The sequence below is a fragment of the Hyperolius riggenbachi genome, chromosome 3 (genome assembly GCF_040937935.1).
Source record: "Hyperolius riggenbachi isolate aHypRig1 chromosome 3, aHypRig1.pri, whole genome shotgun sequence".
Taxonomy (NCBI): domain Eukaryota; kingdom Metazoa; phylum Chordata; class Amphibia; order Anura; family Hyperoliidae; genus Hyperolius; species Hyperolius riggenbachi.
Window position 1 is genome coordinate 500,398,500 of NC_090648.1, and position 19,257 is coordinate 500,417,756.

Here is a 19,257-nt window from a genome sequence, read left to right on the forward strand (position 1 = left end):
ATCCAGTTAAAAGCATCTACCGTGAAACTTCCACATCTACCGCGGGGCTCTTACTCTGCGACGGCCCCCCGACAGAACGTCTACGAGATCTGCGTGTGTCCCAGCGGGAGATTGTTCCTGTCACAAGCGGGCAGCGAATCCACCTGTCAGACAAATAACAATATCTGCCTGTAACAGACTGCCGAGCCAACCTCCGGACCCCTCGGAGCGTGACTGTACCCGACACAGGAAGCCTCAGAAACTATATGTGTGTGTGTGCGCGTGTGAATATATACAAATATATAGAGAGAGATATATATCTGTCAATCTATGACCCCCCCATGGGAGAGATCGTTCAGTGCCGGACGCTTGGGTGACCTTCACTTTGTCTTCCCTCTCGCCAATATTCACCTATTTCTTCTACAACAGCCAATGGGAGGACACCGATCAAACCAACAGCAACCGTCAACCCGCCAGGTCTGATATCACATCTATAATCTGTTATATTTTGTATAAGGGTTGTGTGTTTACTGGACTCTGGGAGAATTTATAGGAAGTATCTCATGTCGATGCACCATTGAAAACTGGTATGAGATGGTCAAGTAGAGGTTAATAAATCTCACTAGCATGCAGTTTGTATGCAGCGGGGAACTGGGCCAGTCCAAATCTGCTGGAAGTACATTTGATTGGCTCGAATCCAAAGTTGCATTGAATTCAGGCAGAACATGTGTGTTTAGCAAAGGGGGAAGAACAGACGGAGGTGAATCTTTATATAAGGGCTGGGAGGCTATAGATATGTCTACGCCTTTGCTGATGTCATCACTCTGTGCCTGGATAATATTACAGAGGGATTCCAGAGATATTTAACAACAGCTACATGCTAATCCTACCCACCCATAAATCATATAAAAATGAGTGGCTGATTTGAAAAAAAAAATCTGGTACCTTACTTTTTTAGTAAAATATTTGTAGTCATGTGATCACAGGCTTGCTGTTTTCTGGTGCAGACTGCCGAGCTGCATACTGCTCTCTTCAGGAGCCTGTCTGTCCAGGACACGCCCACCTCCCTGGGCCACACAGGAGGGAGAGTGAATGGCAGCCTGGGCCACGCCCCCTCCCAGAAGTCTCCATTCATAGAGGCAGGGTGGAGGGTGAGGGGCAGAACAGACATGGATTACCTGAAGGGAAAGAATATGTATATAAGCCAAAAATAACCGTTTAAAAAAAAAAAAAAAAAATTGCCACTTATGTTTATTTGCTTTGTGGAAGGTGGAGAAAGTGGGCAGTCATTGTTTTAAATTCTTGGAGATTCACTCAAACTAAACTCAAAATTTTGCAAGGCAAATTTTGAATGTGACCACGTGGGTGGGTTGCTATTATATTGCCTTTGGGATTGGTCTTGCCTCCGGCAGAGTATCAGCAGTGAAAGCTGTATCTCTGTGTAGCTTCCTGTGAGCGTGTAATGGTCGTACAATCGCTCACCGCCTACTTCCTGTGAGCTCCAAGTCTCAATCCTCATGTAGAGGACACATTTCCTACTGTAACGCATGGATGCCGGTAAATGTAATATGGCGTCTATTGTTCTTCCTACTTCCTGTCACATGATGATGAGCCGCACAGAAGCTACACCCAGAGAGACACAGTAAAGCACTTCAGTGGTGTTCATCATTCACACCTGGCCCATGAAACAGGTATCATGTCCACCACTTGAGCCTTCTGTATTGCCTTGTCGAGTTTTGGGTTAACAAGAGTTTGGAGTGACGGTCTTGTGATTGGCTGTTCTAGCAGACAAGTATGCAAGACAGCCAATCACAAACAGTCAGATGAGCTCTCTGTAGTCACTAATAAGGGATCGCTTACTTGTTTTTTATGAGACAAATTGTCTGAAAAAAAACTAGAAAAACATGCGTACGCTTAACCGTGTGAACAGAAAGCTTACCAGAAAGTCTGTGCAGTCATTAGTGAAGCTGAAATTGCTGCAGAGAGTCTGTAGCTTAATACATGTCCATATGCAGGTTGCCCCATTATATAAAATTGGAGACTGTTTTCTTCACAGTATACAGAAGACATCAGGTGGCAAGCAGACAGTTGTACGACAGCACTTACCAATGTACAGAAATGTATACACCGATTGGCGTGTTTTTTGATGTTTATCAGACATGACAGGCACTGTGCCAAGTTCTTGTTTTGGGTTAGGTTTTGCCACATCGGCCACAAGACCGAAATATAATCCAACTCCAGAGTAAAATGTACTTTCAGACCTCACAGGAAGAGGTTTGGGCCCCTTCGGTTTTTACTGCTGTCTATGTCCCCACTGAGAAGGGTTTTTTCCTCACTTATTCACCTTTGGGCCTCTAGGGTTTTATGGCTCGGTACACACCATGCAATATTCACTTCAGATTCTACTACTGATCGAGAAAACTATCGTTTCGGGCAAAAAATTCAAAAGCCTAGCGATTGCCTACAAACTAGCTCAAAATCGATCTCATTCTCGATCGGAAGCAGATTGGACATGCTGGAAAATATCGATAGACATACTGGCTATAGGTGTATGTCCTTTAGATTTATTTTCAGTTGATATCCAATATGGGAAAAAAGTGATCGAAAATTGGAATTTGGAAAAAAAAAATCACGTAGGGGTATATGCGATTTTTTTTCCTATATCCAATCAAAGTCATATCTGGATATGGATTTGATCACTCGCTCGAATATGAGCTGAAGTGAAAATGGCATGGCGTGTATCAGGCCTAAAAGGGCTTTACAGAAGGTAAAACGCTTTACAGAAGGTATTTAATATACACATCCTGCTGTGTAAGCAACGATAAGCAGCATCTGCCAAGTATCGTATTTTATATTAAAGTTAACTGTAATGTCTTTGAAGCTGCTAGCATGGCCGGATTTGAGACACGGACACAAAGGCCAAGGCCTAGGGTGCCAGGAAGCAAGGGGCGGGAAGTGGGCTGGCACACAGGCAGTTAAACTGCCAAACATCGGTCAGACCCGGTCTGCGGCCACCCTGCTTCCAATTGGCAGAGCAGTCGAGCACGGCACAGGATGGAGAAGCACAGGACAGGGGAGCATAGGACTTGGGGTGCTCACGACCAGGGGAGACACCGTGGGCATGGTAGGGTTGACAGTGGGCCTTGGGCAGTAAAAATGTATAAAAATGGCCCTGGCTGCTACTCAAATTTACTTTTTCTCTGCTTGCCTCTGGATGAGTTTGGCCAGTTGGCTTTCAAATGGTATAAATCACAAATGTATTTCCTATGGAATTCCTTATCCAATGACAGTTCTCCTTGAAGGAAGTTGTACATGTAGGATGTGCTGTACTTGAAATGAACATGGAGGTATGTGACAGTCTTCTTCCTGTTCTACTTCCTGATCCTTTTCTACTTCCTGTTGCTAGTAAACAAATATGGCATCCGCTCTGTTACTGGACCAACACTCTATGGTAGACACTGTCCTATATCGTTGCTATGGTGGTAAATCGCACCTCCACATCTACCATAGAGTGCTGCTATACAGATAGGGCGGCCACCACATTTCTTTATTAGCCATGGGCAGCGTCTGACCTTAGAGTAGGTATCTAAAAAGTGTGTCATTCCAGAGAAGTCATTCTATGAATGTTTTTTTTTTTAGCAGCTTTCAGGAGGTACAATCGCTATCCTGGTTTTATAAGCCATATATGACAGTTCTTTATAAATAATAATGATTAGGGATAGTCAATCAGAGGAAAATAATTCCAAATGGCAGATGTTGTATTTGAGGTGTCTGATTCCAAGCTGCATACATTTGTTGCATAAATTAGCATACAAATTGCCTCAATTATTACCATCCCATTGCCCATCTCTCTAATAATAATACAATCAGGTTGTTCTGGAAATAAGAGAGACTAAGGAAAATTTGGCAATTTGGTTTCTAACTCTTTCATGAGGCAATTGACCTCCGCCCCTGCCCTTCGTACTCTGGAGAAATTCACTACTTCCTGTCTGAACAGGAAGTGGAAGAGAATCCCACATATGGAGACATAGACAGCAATAAAAACCACAAATAATTCCTAAACCCTTTTCACCTTGTATAAAACTAACAAAAATAAAAATATACTGAGCTTGGGCTTTAGAGCTATGAAGCGGTCTAGTGACAAGCAGCCCGCGGCAGTTGTGAGTCGATGAAACCTACGCGTTTCAGATTTGTTGCGTCTCTTTGTGCAGAGCAGTCTCAGCATTATCCAGCGACAGAGCCTGTATAGCTTTCATTGTGTGCTATCGATTACCATTAATTTCAGCCGCTCATACATTTTCTCCTTATCTCTCTGATGTTATAGCAGTTTAAGTCTATTCAGTGTATTTTTCCCCTTTCCTAAAGGAGTTGTGTCAGGAAGGATACACGACCTCCACTTAAGATCTGAGCTGATAACGAGCGGCAGCGGGTTTATTGGCTGCGTCGTCCTGCTCGGCATTGTGGGGGAATCTGACGCGGGATGAGCAGAGAGAGCAGAGAACACAGAGCTCTTCCCATTCAGGCATAATGAGCTGTTTCTGCGCAGTTCTCACAGACGCCGCTGTCTACCTCTCTCCTCCACATCTCTCCAAAAGAAACAGTGGGGTTTATTCGCTAAAACACGTTAAAATGTACATCTGCACAGCAGAGCCGGATTGTCCAAGAGGCAACTGAAGCAGGTGCCTAGGGCCTATTGGCTGTCCAGGGCACCTTTTATGATTCCCATTCCATCTCACCAAATAAGCCAGATGGCCAGCAGGGGGAGCCAAATTTTCTATCTCACCTAGGGCTCTATTTCAAGCAGGGGCGTTAATGTTCGCAACCCTTCCTTTGCCTCTTTTTGGTGAGCCTCACACCCTGGGGGCCCATCTCACGAAGCAAGTGTGGCCATCAGGATCTGAGAAAGGTACGTTAGTAGTGCCCCCCCCCCCTGTTTTGCTGAATATTAGCATTAAGCCTTGCCCCCCAGTGTGGTCACAGCCTAGGCTGTTTAGCTATATGGAATTCTCCTGCCAGAACATTGTGGGAGACCAGGTGTTGTTTTTGCTGGCTTCGTAACACACAGTAAGGGCTTGTTCACACTAAGGGCGTTTTCGCCTTTTTATAAGCGCTGGCGATGTGCAAAATCGCCCTAAAAACGCTTGTGCAATGATTCCCTATGAGAGTGTTCACATCTGGTCGGTTCGATTCCGATCCGCTCACCAAAGCACTGCCTGTACCATTTTTGGGGTGCTTTGGCTCAATGGAAGGTCTAGGGAAATTGCAAAAGCTCTTGAAAAAGCGCTTCATATAGCGAATTCCCCAGCGCGTTCATGAATAAATACATTGGGCTCAATTCACTAAAGCGTAATAACTTTGTTATCACGTGTAAAGGCTTTGCACGCGCAAACGAGTGTGCAAAGCATAAGTGTTAGCATGCTTTAGTATATCAAGCCCATTGTATTCATTCATTTCCGGGTGAAAGAGTTCGCTTCCTGGCTGACGTCAGGAAGTGAAAAAAACAGAATCGCTCTGCAAAAGCGCTCAGAAAAGCGCTTAATAAAAGAAACAAAAAAATCTCAGCGCGCAGGTAAGTGTCAGGAGGCACTAAAAAAAATTGTGCAAAAAAAGCGGAAAACGATGACGTCAGCGATTTCTATTTTAGATGTGAACAAAGCGTTTACAAATATTCCTCAGAGCTGCACCTGCCAGCAGTAAAGCTATCGCTACCAGTGATACAAGTCAGAAATGTAAATCAGGGAGAGGAAAGATTTTACAATGGACAAACACCGACTAAATCATTTATCAATGAATCTTGTAGAAAATAAGCAGTAATGTTCCTCTTTAGTGGATGTTACACAAATAATATCACGCAATATGCTCCCTGTGCTTGTACAATTTAACGTATTTTAGTGAATAACCTCAAATGCATTTTGTAAAATATTTTTTTAAACCAATGATACACAGAAATATTAGCAACAAAAACATTTCAGTTTTTGCAAAACAAATTTGGAGATTATCTGCCGTACCTTTTCCTAGATCTCAGTTTCCTCCTCAGTGATCTACAGCTGCTTGCTCATTCTAAGGTCCCTGCACACTGCAAATCTGTTTTGCAATTCCGATTTGCAATTCCAATTTTCCCTGATTGCAATCAACAGAAAAACGGTGGAAAAAACGCAGCATGCAGTAATGATTAAAAATCGAAATCGGATGTAAAAAACGATTACAAATCGGAATCGCATGCAGTGTGCAGGGAGCCTAAGTCAGTCTAAAACACTCCCCTCTTCAGTCACATGGGCATGCAAAGGGGCGAGGAGGCAGTGATTGCTCTGTGAGCCAATGGCACGTCTCCCCGCTGGCCTATTATGGCTGTCAGTCTCTAGTAAAGACCTGTGGTTCTGGACTGAATGGAAGGAGGAGGATAGAATGGTTTGCTTTATTAGCCAAAGCCACACCTGTCTGCTGTCCGACAGCCTATCACTGCTGTCAGTCTCTTGTAAAGGGGTGTGGCTCTGGACTGAGTGGAAGAGGAGGAAGGAATGGTTTTCTCCATTAGCTGAAGCCACACCTATCTGCTGACTGATAGCCTATCACTGCAGTCAGCCTCCTGTAAAGGGGTGTGGCTCTGGACTGAGTGGAAGAGGAGGAAGGAATGGTTTTCTCCATTAGATGAAGCCACACCTATCTGCTGACTGATAGCCTATCACTGCAGTCAGTCTCTTGTAAAGAGGTGTGGCTCTGCACTGAATGGAAGAGGAGGATAGAATAGTTTGCTTTATTAGCCAAAGCCACGCCTCTCTGCTGGCTGACAGCCTATCACTGCTGTCAGTATCTTGTAAAGGGGTATGGCTCTGAACTGAATGGAAGAGGAGGATAGAATGGCTTGCTCCATTAGATGAAGCCACGCCTATCTGCTGGATGATAACCTGTCATGGCTGTCAGTCTTCAGTAAAGAAGTGTGGCTCTAAACTGAGTGTAGGAGGGGTAAAGAACGGTTTGCTCCATTAGCTGAAGCCACGTTTACTTTCTGGCTGATAGTCTATCACAGCTGTTAGTCTCTCGTAAATGGGTGTGGCTCTAGAATGAGTGGAAGAGGGAGAAAGAATGGTTTGCTTCATTAGCCGAAGCCACGCCTATCTGCTGGCTATTAGCCTATCATGCTTGGTAGTCTTCAGTAAAAAGGTGTGGTTCTAGACCGAGTGGAAGAGCGGGAAAGGAAAGTTTGCTCCATTAGCGAAGACACACCTCTCTGATGACAAATAGCCTATTATGCCAGGCAGTCTATAGTAGGGGGTGTGGCTTTAGACTGATGGGTAGGGAGTGAGCAGTCAGATTACTGAGAAGTTTTTAATTTATCAAAAACTGAAACAGTGGCACAGCAGAAAACGTCCAGATAAGTCAGTGGTTTTCCCTGCACAACCCCTTTAGAAAAGTATGTTAAATGCAGGGCCCGATATACTAAGGCACCTCTGGGCCAGTGACTACTGGAGATCATAAATGGTCTAAAGTAATTCTATACTGTACTTTTCTGTGAATTTTTTTATGAGTTTCCTGTGATTTTAATAGCCAAAAACACGTGGAAGAGATCAAACTGTAAAACTTGTGTTTGGCCACGCCTCCTCCTCAATATGTCTTAGCAGAGTCAGACTCAGGTTTTAGGGACTCAGACTGTGGTTTAGAGAGACAGAATCTAATTTTAAAGCCGCACTATTATGAAAAATTACAAAATGTAAACTACATGTGTATGCACACTTGTAAAAATGTACCATTTATCCCAAAGTAAAATAAACTATTAATTACTTTTTTCCTATGTGCGCTTTAACTTACAGTAGGCAGTAAAAAACAAAAAACAAAACTCACATGTTTTGGACTAGTTCATTTTTTCTTGTGGGGGTATCTCAGGATTTCCAGTGGCAGAGTCCCACTGCCAGAATGGTGTGCAGCGAATAGGGGGCTGGCCGCCATCTTTATAAAAGCAGTCCACAAACAGGAGCTATACAAAGAATAAAAGGCAGGTCTGGGAACCCACAATGAGGAGATGGACTAGTCCAAAACCCATCAGATTTGTCAGGTATTTTACTGGGAACATAGGAAACATAGCGAACATGGGAAAGAGGTAATTTACAGTTCATTGTGCTCTAGGATAAATGGAAATCTTATAAGTGATCCATTAAAACAAAACCTGACACGGCAGAAAACAAAAAAAGTTTGATACTTACCTATGAAGATGGATCCTCCTGAGGCTTCTCACGTCCCCTTTGACGATTACAGCCACGCCTTCGCACTACCACAGAGCCACTAGTGGACAAGCAGCTTTGGCTTGCTGCGCAGGTGCGGGGGGGGGGGGGGGGAGATGAGAAGCTTCTGGACTATCCATAGGCTTCCCTCTACCTAGGGGACTATATAACTTTTTGTTTTCCTGCCGCCTCCTAGATCACTTTAAGCAGATAACAAATGTAAGCAACACAAAATATAAGTTGAACCACTTTTGTTTTCAAACATCTTTTCTGCTTTAGCAGCAGAACAGAAGTCATACACTTGAACTGTGTTTCAAGTTTTAAATGTTCCTTCTGGTATTTTTGTTGGTATGTGACACCCCCCATCCCTCTGTAATGAGCTATTCCATCCGCACCATGATATATAAGGTCACCCAGAGCGCTGTGAAGACACTGGACTGAACCATCTCTTATCACATAAGGGGGGACATTTGCCTATGCCTTAAGACAATGCACTCAGCAAGGAAAAGCACAGAGGGGGAGGTTTTAGAATTAACTGTTTGCTGTCTATATTTTGTTTATTTTCTGTCCTATGTTATTTGGGGGTAGGTGTTCTATACGGAGTACAGCGAATGACGGTCCGAGTGGGGAGCGAGTGGTATGAATGATGACGATTACATGCTATTTTTTGGGGAATAATGTTACAGGTTACAAGTTCAAAATGCTGCTACAGTCTTTCTAATCAGCCCATGATCACATGACCTGAGTTTTGGCCAAGGCTGAATTCACATGAGATCACTTGACCTGAGTGAAGTCACATGAGATCACGTGACCTGAGTTTTCGACGAGGCTGAAGTCACATGATCTGGCCTTCATTCGTTTCGATCTTTGGAAAATCCAGCTTGTCTTTTTGTCAGTGACAGACGCCTGTAGTGACAAGGGACGAAAAAACAAAAAGGCTTGTTTAACGAACCTCAGGACAATGGAGAAAGTGCGGTTACCTGCAGCAAATCAATCAGCAGCCACTGTTGATGCAACAATGAGAAATGAAGTTTGATTGGTCGCTGTCGATTAATGCTCTCGGCAGCCCTTTAGTGAGACCACTATGGACGCCGCCATCTTTGTTCATGTTTAAAATTCCATTGGCACAGCAGTCATTTTCTTGTAGTGGTTCCAGCAGTGTGAGTCCGTCGCCTTCAACAAGCGTGCAGCTGATGTGATCAGAACACCTGGGGGGTCAGGGACTCGGCGTAGTGGAGGGGTCAGTGTAACAACCAGACAAGCAGCATAAATGAGGACGGCAGACTCCATATCACTCTTGCTTTTGATTTACTTTAAAGGGCACCTGAAGTGAAGGGAATATGGTAGATACCATATATATTTCCTTTTATGGGCCCTTTTACACTTAATGTGTTGCGTTGAGTTACTGGAATATTGGAATGGAGTTGTGCAGCGTTGCGTCTCATTTTGGCAAATGGGACACGATGCAACTCGACCATTGTACCCTTAGAAGCATAATTTGCATATATTCAGCAGTGATGCACTGGGAGACATCTCAAGCTCACTCCAACCTGAAATCGCAAATTCTTTCTGTTTTAAGAAAGCAAACTTTTGTTTTTCTTTAGTAAGGGGGCTTTTAGGACCATTGTAATCCCTTACACACTCCAATGAGTTCTGGGTCACCATGAGCTTGCTGGTTAGTCGATGCAACTCGACGAAAGGCATTAAGTGTAAGGGCCATCAACGTTACCAGTTGCCTGGCAGCCCTGCTGATCTCTTTGCAGTAGTGTCTGAATCACTCCAGAAACAAGCATGCAGCTAATCCAGTCAGACAACTGATCTGCTGATTATTATTTAGTATATATATATATATATATATATATAATCTTCTGCAGTGCTGTACAGGCTACACAGTTGTCCTGACTGTCCTCTGTGGAGCTCACAATGTAATCCTATCATAGTCATATGTCCATCATAGTCTAGAGCCAATTTTAGGAGGAAGCCACTAAACTTATCTGTATACTCTGGGGTTGTGGGAGTGCCTAGAGAAAGCCCACACAGACACAGGGAGAACATACAAACTCTGGCTGAGATGCGAACCGGGGACCCATCGCTACAAGGTGAGAGTGCTAACCGCTACGCCACTGTGCTGCCCAGCTTTATGCACAATTACATCTATAGTTAAAATGGATCTAAATTTAAAATACTGGTCCAATTTTAAAAAAAGAGAGGTATACAGGAATGCTAACATCGCCAAATCTTCTGTCAAGGTGAATAAACACCCTGCTTATTATGGGCGTGGCCAAGGCAGCAGCCCCAGGACCGCCTAACGCCAATTGGCGTCAAGTCCTGGAGCTGCAGTTTGCAGGAGATCGCGCGCAGGCTGTACACGCATCTCCTGCTCCGGGGTGCGGAGCCCCTCCCCGCCTTCAGTCTCCGAGCGGCAATCACCGCTCGGAAGACTGTTAGATGGTGAAACCGCCGTCTTTACACATTGTACAGCACTGCAATCGGCAGCAGCGCTGTACTGGGGATAGCCGTGTGACACAGCTGTCCCCTCCTGACTGTCGGTGGTGATCGGCTGTCATAGGATGAAGCCTATGACAGCTGATCACATGGATTGGCCAGCAGGGGGAGGGGGGGAATACAAACAAACAAACAAAAAGATAGCAAAATTTATTAAAAAACAAACATTAAGTAAAGATTAAACAAATAAACATCTGGGGGGGTGAACTGACCCTACCAACAGAGAGCCCTGTTGGCGGGGAGAAAAGGAGGGGGGAAATCACTTGTGTGTTGTGTTGTGCAGCCCTGCAGCTTGGCCTTAAAGGGGAACTGAAGTAAGAGGTATACGGAGGCTGCCATATTTATTTCCTTTTACTCAATACCAGTTGCCTGGCAGCCCTGCTGGTCTATTTCTCTGCAGTAGTATCTGAATAACACCAGAAACAAGTCTTGTTAGATCTGACTTTAAAGTCTGAAACACCTGATCTGCTGCATGCTTGTTCAGGGGCTATGGCTAATAGTATTAGAGGCAGAGGATCAGCAGGGCTGCCATGCAACTGGTATTGCTTAAAAGGAAATAAACATGGCAGCCTCCATATACCTTTCTCTTCAGTTCCCCTTTAAAGCTGCAGTGGCCATTTTCACAAAAATTAGCTTGGTCTTAGGAGGGTTTTCCACTGTGGTCCTCAAGTGGTTGAGAGCCCAAGCTTGCATGCAAATGGCATGCAAACTGTATGGAGCTTGGAACTTGGCCAATCAAAATTACCCTTGAAGTGCATTTGATTAACCGATTCCAAGCTGCGTTCCATTTATATTAAATTGTTATGCCTGGCGGGGTTGTCATAGCGCAATGCTTATTATACAGCACAGTGTATAGCAGCACTTATCATCCATAAAAGTCTTATAGGCTTATAGAAAGCAGATCAGCGCACATTACATGATATGACACACGCGGGAGACTTCATCGCCGGGATACAGCCCTGCGAAATGTCACTAAGCTGTTGCTGCGTACGCCGTCTGTCCCCGCCGCTGCTAAGAGAGAGCGCACCTGTTGTCACGGACGCATGGGATAAACCTACACCTGCTACAGAGATCCCCATTTACTAATGCTCTCCAGGGCTTGCCTGACTTCCTGCGTTAGTATTTTATGTACACACAGAGGCAGTTCCTCCATGAAGCAACATGAATCGTGCTTTAGGGCGGCAACAATTAGAGGGCGGCAAGAGGTGGCTCCCCTCCCTAAATGTCCCCCTCCACGCTCTCCCCCCCTCCCCCTCCCTGGATATGTGGTGCCCCTTCACTCACCTGCTCTCAGAGTTCCAGTGATGAAATCTCCATCCACCCATCCAGTGTCCTGTATCCATGGCTACAGCGGTACCTCATGTAACCTGTTACATGCTGCCAGGTCACATGAGGAACCGGCCGCTGTAGTCAGAGAGGAAGCAGGACTTCACGTGTGGCTGGTGATCCCATCGCTAATCTGCTGAGAGTGGGTGAGTGACGGGACGCCGGTGCAGCACATACCCGGCATCTTGGGGATCAGATGCTGCGGGCCAGCAGGGAGGCAGCAGAGGGGGTAAGCGTAGTGCCAGTGCCTGCAATGCACAGCCCGATGTGTCTTTCCTCTCTGGTCTGGCTTTGTGCACACACATCGGGTAAAGGGGGGTGGTGCACATCCTTACAATGTATTGTTTCAGGCGGCAAAAAGTCTAGAACCGACCCTGCGTACACATGTGATAATTGTCTGCTGAAACGGCCAATACTGACCATTTCAGCAGACAATCGTGTGTCTGTACATAGGCCTGCTAGGGTGTCATCCCCCAACCGCAGGACCCCGCTCCGCCGTGTGCCGATCGTCATCCCTCTGCTCCATTCCAAAGCAACAGAACACATTGTTAGTGTGTCTGTACAGCATTGTCCCCATTTCTCGACTGAGGGATCGTTTCTTGATTCCCACGATAACCATTGCATGTGTGTACTTAACCTTAGGTAGTGTCGAAAGGAGTATAAAGGATTGTTATTGCCGTCATGTGCCCCATTTATCGGCTATTTGGCCGAGCAGATCAAATGGCTTTACCGGAGGACGGCACTGGAACAGGCCAGACTGAGGAACAGGGAGACTCTACACTATCCAGCACCTTCCCTCAAAGTACCAAACCTAAAGCGAGTTTTCTATACTTTCCTCGGGAGGGGGAAGCCTCTGGATCCTAATACGGCTTCCCCTGTCCTCCTCCTTTCCAGCGCTGTCAGCCGCCGAAGATCCGCCAGGGCTCCAGGATCATAACCTTGCGCAAGCTCACTAGCAGTTTTTGTTTTCTGGCTCTGGTGGAAATAGCTGAGCCCGACCTGTTTCGCTGTACTGCGCAGGCACCTGTGCAGTAGAGCGAATCCGGTCGGGTTCGGCTATTTCCTCTTTAAAGCTAAGTTTAGGGCATCTTTTATAAGCAGGTCTACACAACCGCTTTAGCGTAACACGAAGATTTCTGAATGAAGGCCACAGTTCTCGTATTATTGTATCTTTTATGGTGGGACCGAGCTAGTCCAGAGCCGTAAATCTGCTTCCTCACACATTCACGGCATCACCGTTTAATTCTTCAGCTAGAAACCGCCTGTACAATACTGGAATATTCTATTTGACAGAGAAATCTGAAAGCACAGCTGGGAAGTGCGCAGTTGAAGGATTCCACCGCAGTTTAGGGCGCATAAATACGGAGGCCTGCCTCACATCAATCACACGCTAACATCTAATGTCTTCCCATCCTGAGCAGCTTTATTGGGCATGACTACATTTTTCTTTATTTACTTATAACTTTGCCCGCTTCCTCCTCAGCCGGCCCGCAGCTTCTTGACAAACCGGCTGATTTTTGCTGTCCTTGGACATGACGCTGCCCAGCAGCAAGACGACTGTGTCCTGCCCAGGGGCAAGGTGAAACACAAAGCATTAATGCAACAATAAAACAAGTAAAATTGAGTGTAGTAAGGCTGTAAGAAAAAAAAAGTCTAATTTCAGATAAATAATTATTCGATACTTTTGCTGATCCAAATGAAGACTGCAGTTTCACTTCCATTACTGGTGTCAGCAGTCTAGAGGTTTGGTCTAGGTATTAAACTTCGTACAGATTAGATCAAGCTCAGCCAAGGCGGCTTGCTAAAGGCCGCCTATGCCAAGAAACGTTTGTGTACAGCGACCCCCAACCCTCAATGTGTCTGCCAGGGATCCGGCTCGCCACATCACCTTGGCCGAACATTGCCCGACTGTGTTCTTCTTCTTTCTTCTCCCACTTTGTGATGCACTGCTTGTCGTCCCTCGACCACTTCCCCCCCCCCTCTATAGTAACAGGAAGCTAACCACGCACCTGTACAGCATCGGCCCCAAGTTATTGTGGAGGGGAAAAAGTGACTGCGTCTTATAGTCCAAAAGCAGGGAGTTCCTGACTTGTGAATGCCTGCCAATACAAACCTCCAACCTGCCGCAATGTCGGGAGCTCTCTGTACTGTGTCCATGCAAAAGAGGACACAGGGGGACACACTGAGGACACGGGGACACAAAGGTGCACAAGGGGACAGAGGCTGACACAAAGGGGACAGAAGAGGACACGGAAACACAAGAGGTACAAGGGGACATGAGGTACAAAGGGGGCATAATCCACAAGATTCCCCTTTACCATGGATGCCAGGTTTAGTGTAAATATATATTTTTCCCTGGTTTTTGCCATGTGATCATTTTGGCTGCTGATGGTTATGAGGAAGCCCTGTACTTAAGCCTCATACTTACCGCAACCACCCAGGAAGATGGATCCAGCGTCGTCTCTCTCACGACGAGCGTCCAGCAGGAAGTCAAGCGATCGTGGTACTTTCAGCGGTGTCATCGGGGATCTTAAAGAGAACCAGAGGTGAAGCACCCTCTTGTATTTTACCTTATAAATCAGTGGGAACATGACAGTAAACACCTAATCTGCTCTTTGTTTCTTTGTTCTCTGTTTAATCTGACTTATCACCTCTGATAAGAATCCCCAACTGAGCACTCAGTCTAGCTTTGCTACGGAAAGATTATAGCTGAGTCTGTCTTCTCTGGTGTCTTTTCAATCCCAAGCCTGCCCCCTTGTGGCTCTGCTATAATGACTCAGAGAGTGACTCAGAGAGCAGGGTAGGTGTTTTCTCTAATGTTCTTACTGATATATAAGGTAAAATACACAAGGGTGCTTCGTCTCTGGTTCCCTTTAAAGATCCAATCCTGATGGTTGTTTACCACAGCGTGAAGCTAAGCAAAGTTCGCGTGATCAAGCGCCTGTACTGCGTTAACAACTGCTCCTCACGCAAAAAACAAAATGTCTGGTCGTTGGGAAAATCGCAATGTGGGTACATAGCTTTAGATTGCATCTGCAAGCACACTGCGAGATTGCTTTAGTTTCTACTTACACCAAAGTGATTTTGTTTTCAAACACTCCTGTGCGATGTTCATATGAACTTTTGTTTTAACAGTGCGATTGCATCCCTCTGGGTATTGGTCAGGAAAATAAAAAAAATGAAAGCAGGAAAACTGCCAAAAGAACACCTCGTTTGGTATGCGATTTGACTTTAACGCAAACGCGGGAAAAATGCATTTTGGTAACACCCCAACCACATGAATGGCAACAGGGCACCAGGATTTAAAGCAGGGGTCCCCAAACGTTTTGGGTCGAGGGACGGGTGAACATACTTCAGACTGCTGGGGGGCCGGAGTATACATAATAGGTCGTCTTTGTGGGCCAGACAGTGAAGCACACCCAGGTGACAACAGGAAGTTCATTTGGACAGCAGTGTCACCCGATGTGGAAGTTCATTGGAACCCAGCGAATTACTGATTTCTGGCTTCCATGGGGATGGGTGGTGCCAGCACTGCTATTCTACATGTGGACCACCAATATTTAACGATGTAGCTGACCGCATCTATAAGTAATACAATTAGTGTGGGGGGGGGGCGGTAAAAAAAGCCTCAGGGGCCGCATTCGGCCCGTGGGCCTTAGTTTGAGGACCACTGATTTAAAGGATAAATCATTGCCTTGGGTTTTTGTGGAGACAAATGATCCTGGTTTCTGTTTTGTGGCCCATTGCTTACAGATCAGCCCACTAGTCAGTGCAGCAGGGGCGGGATTCTGGGTATGGTTGCCAATAGTTACTGCATTTTTTTCAATACACCCTCTGGCTTTTAATTTAAGTGATGTGTGTAATAATAAACTAGTCACTAATATTCAGTACTATTTATAATCCAGTCGACTTTGAAGACCCACAAAGGCTTTAGCTTGCTGTGGGAATACTTGTTTATTCATCTATATGGCTTCTGAGGACGTATTTAAAAAGTATAAAAAGACTTAAAGGGGACTTGAAGTGAGAGGAATATGGGTGCTGCCATCTTTACTTCCTTCAAAAAAATATATATATATATGTTGGTTACCTAGCTGTTATGCTGCTCTGTTGGCTCCTATAGATTCTGAGTCTCAGACAAGTATGGCACCTGTGGAATGAGACAGAAGGTCCTGATCTGCATCCTCATTCTGAGTCAGGGATCCATAAGTGAAGCAGAGGATCAACACAACAGCCACAGTAACATAGTATTTCCAATAAAGCAATGGCAGCCTCCATATTCTTCTCACTTTGTGTCACTTTTAAAAACTCCAGCATAACACTGTATAGAGAAACCGGTGCATTTGTGTATTATGTGTGTGTGCTAAAGGCTATGTGTGAGTGTACAAGTGTCAGTGTGTGCGTTTAGTATTATCTGAATGTCGGGTGTGTATTCAGTGACTGATAAACGGTATTTTCCTGTATATCTCGTATCACCTTTAACATCTTGGAGTCAAGATTGACAATACATTGTTCATGAAATGAATACTAGGTCATGGGGTAATGGATGAGAACTCTACAGAGGCATCATGGGTTATATTTGTTGTCACCTGCAGACCAAGCGGCAGCCATTTTGTTTGGTTAACCCATTTATAAACACAACAATTGAGTTTCTACAGTGCCAAATTGAAGGATGGGAAAACTCTGGGATTAAAAGGTTGACCTTGGCCATGACAAATTCACTATGACGGCTGCACATGTCAATTACAATGCAAAGGACCTGTAGGCAGCTGGGCATCCATTTTGTGAGCTGCCTTTTACTCATGGCCAGTCAGGCTGAACCAATTCAGTTTCTACACTGAAAGGAGGTCATGATTTGTGGAGTTCATGTACACTAATCAGCCAAAGCATTACAACCACCTGTCCTATATTGTGGCTCTGGCCCTTTCATGTATGCTCTTCACAAGACCTCAGAAGGTTGCCCCTGGTATGACGTTAGCAGCAGATCCTTGAAGTCCTAAACAGGGCTGTGGAGTTAGTACAAAAATCATCCAACTGACTCTTCGGTTTATGAAACCACAACTTTGACTCCAACTCTGACTCCAGGTACCCAACATTTCTCCGACTACTCGACTCAGACTCCTTAGTCTAATACCAGGGCTGTGTAGTTGGTACAAAAATCACCTGACTCCTTTATGAAACCCCCGACTCCAGGTACCCAAAATTGCTTCGACTCCACAGCCCTGGTCCTATACGACGTGATTTGGAGCCCTCCATGAATCGGACTTAATTATCATGTACACAATTTTTATGTAGGTTTTATGCCTGAAAGAAACATCAAGTCCCAGGAATCGTTGAGGGCCATGACCATGCCGGGGTTTAGGATGGACAAGAAATGAAGAAAGGAGTTCTATGATGAACCCTACCTTTCCTCATTCCATTTCATTAATTAATTTGAGCTGTGCCAAAGAAGGTCAGGTAACGCCGCCGCGTGTCATCGCTTGACACGCGTGATGTTACAACCACTGTCATGCAGCTGCATTTAAATTGCACCCGAATGGTGCTGGTGGGCAGCCGCCGGGAGTACAACTGCCAAGTACGCAGTTCATCCTCTATTGACCCCTATTGACTTCACTTGTCATTCGGTGGTTTTAAAGAGAATCTGTACTCTAATATTCTTACAATAAAAAGCATACCATTCTATTCATTATTTTCTCCTGTGCCCCTCTGTGCTGTTTCTGCCACTCTCTGCTGCAATCCTGGCTTGTAATTAACAGTTTTAGGCAGTGTTTACAAACAAACTAACCAGCTTCTAATAGGCTCAGCTAAGCATAGTGTGTGAGTCATACAGAGTGTGCAGGGGGCCTGCAGAGGGCGTGTATCGCTTCTACCAATCACAAGCAGCCCTGCACATTCCACACAATCAAGCCTTAGCCCGACAAACAGGACAGAGGAAAGATACATTGATTTATTACAGAGACAGTGCAGTTAGGAAAGACTGCAGTAAGCCAGAGCAGATTAGAACAGGCATAGGAACTTATAGGATAGAAGAACTAAGGCTGAAAAATGTGTTACAGAGTCTCTTTAATGCTTTGGGTAATCAAAGTATACAACCAACACTTTAAACAGAAATCTTCCATATCTTTGTGTTGCCATTTATTATCTCAAATACATACAATTCTACCCGTTTAGCATTGTGGCCGTGCTATACCCTGTATGTACACACTGGGGAAACCCTATGCCGATGTAAGTTCGTTATCACTATACTGTTTCTTTACTCATAAGAAGATAAGAACATTTTGCTGACCACCAGATGGCGCCGCCAGGGACAAGATTATTAATCATGCCAAACCCCCAACTCTAAAGGTATCTGGGATACCCCCAACATTTCCTCCGGTAGGTTTTTGCGTGTGTGTGGGTGACGGCTGGACAGTGTGAGTGTGTGTGTGTATGTGATGAATATGGGGGAGACACAGAGCTTTTTGGGGTTGTTTTGTATTTGGGTTCTCTGTGAGTTTGAACTCACTCTATGCAAAAATTTTGTAAGCATTTGCAATAATGCTCCGTATAATAAGATCTTTTAACTTTATTACACTTTCTGTACAAGAATAAAGAAAAAAAAAGTGATTTGTATTTAAAATGATTTCAATTGCAATCTTGTAAAACCTCTTAATAAAATAACGGTTAATAAGAACTGGCCTCTTTTATTGTGTCTTGCCGTGCGGACAGCCTCAGTTCTCTATCTCTATGGGTGGGGAGTCTACAAGACGCTGGAGACCTTCCTTTGTGGTTCAGCTCTTTGCTGACATGATGACATCACACAGCTTCTGCAGATTTGTCAGGTGAACACTCCTACAAGGAATCTCTATGGTTGTTACTCACAGTGTTTTCATTTGATGGAACTGTGTAGAAATTGTGACCCAAGATCCTATCACGAAAGCTTTCAGGAGCCAGGAGAGTGGGTGTTCCCAGCTGATCACAGATCCACCCAACCCGCCTCTGTGTTGTGGAGAGATGGACTCTTTGTAGCCAGGACTGCAGCAGATTCTTACCTCTATATATAAAACTCTGCTGCCCATAAAGAGTTAATCCTTTACCAACTGAGGAAGAAGTTGGCAGGGGTCATGTGATTTGTTCTGACAGGGAAGCATTGGCTTGTGGGTGGCTATGAAATAAAAGGAGTCTGTTTGTCTTATTCCCCCAAAAAAGTTGCTGTATCGTCTCAAGAGGACAGGAAGACACAGGAGCCTGCCAA

At 45.0% G+C, this 19,257-nt stretch overlaps 2 protein-coding genes across 8 annotated transcripts in view; both read left to right on the forward strand.

The window, feature by feature from the left end:
* SGCD (sarcoglycan delta) overlaps positions 1–18,696 on the forward strand; it is a 1,036,820-nt gene extending 1,018,124 nt beyond the window's left edge. For all 7 annotated transcript variants that reach the window (XM_068278312.1, XM_068278310.1, XM_068278311.1 and 4 more), the window contains one exon: positions 1–18,696. In XM_068278312.1, coding sequence (XP_068134413.1) covers positions 1–174 — 174 coding nt within the window. In that variant the 3' untranslated portion in view covers positions 175–18,696.
* LOC137562428 (uncharacterized) overlaps positions 12,708–19,257 on the forward strand; it is a 21,262-nt gene continuing 14,712 nt past the window's right edge. Inside the window, exon 1 of the mRNA XM_068273773.1 lies at positions 12,708–12,828. Coding sequence (XP_068129874.1) covers positions 12,708–12,828 — 121 coding nt within the window. The remainder of the gene's footprint in view (positions 12,829–19,257) is intronic.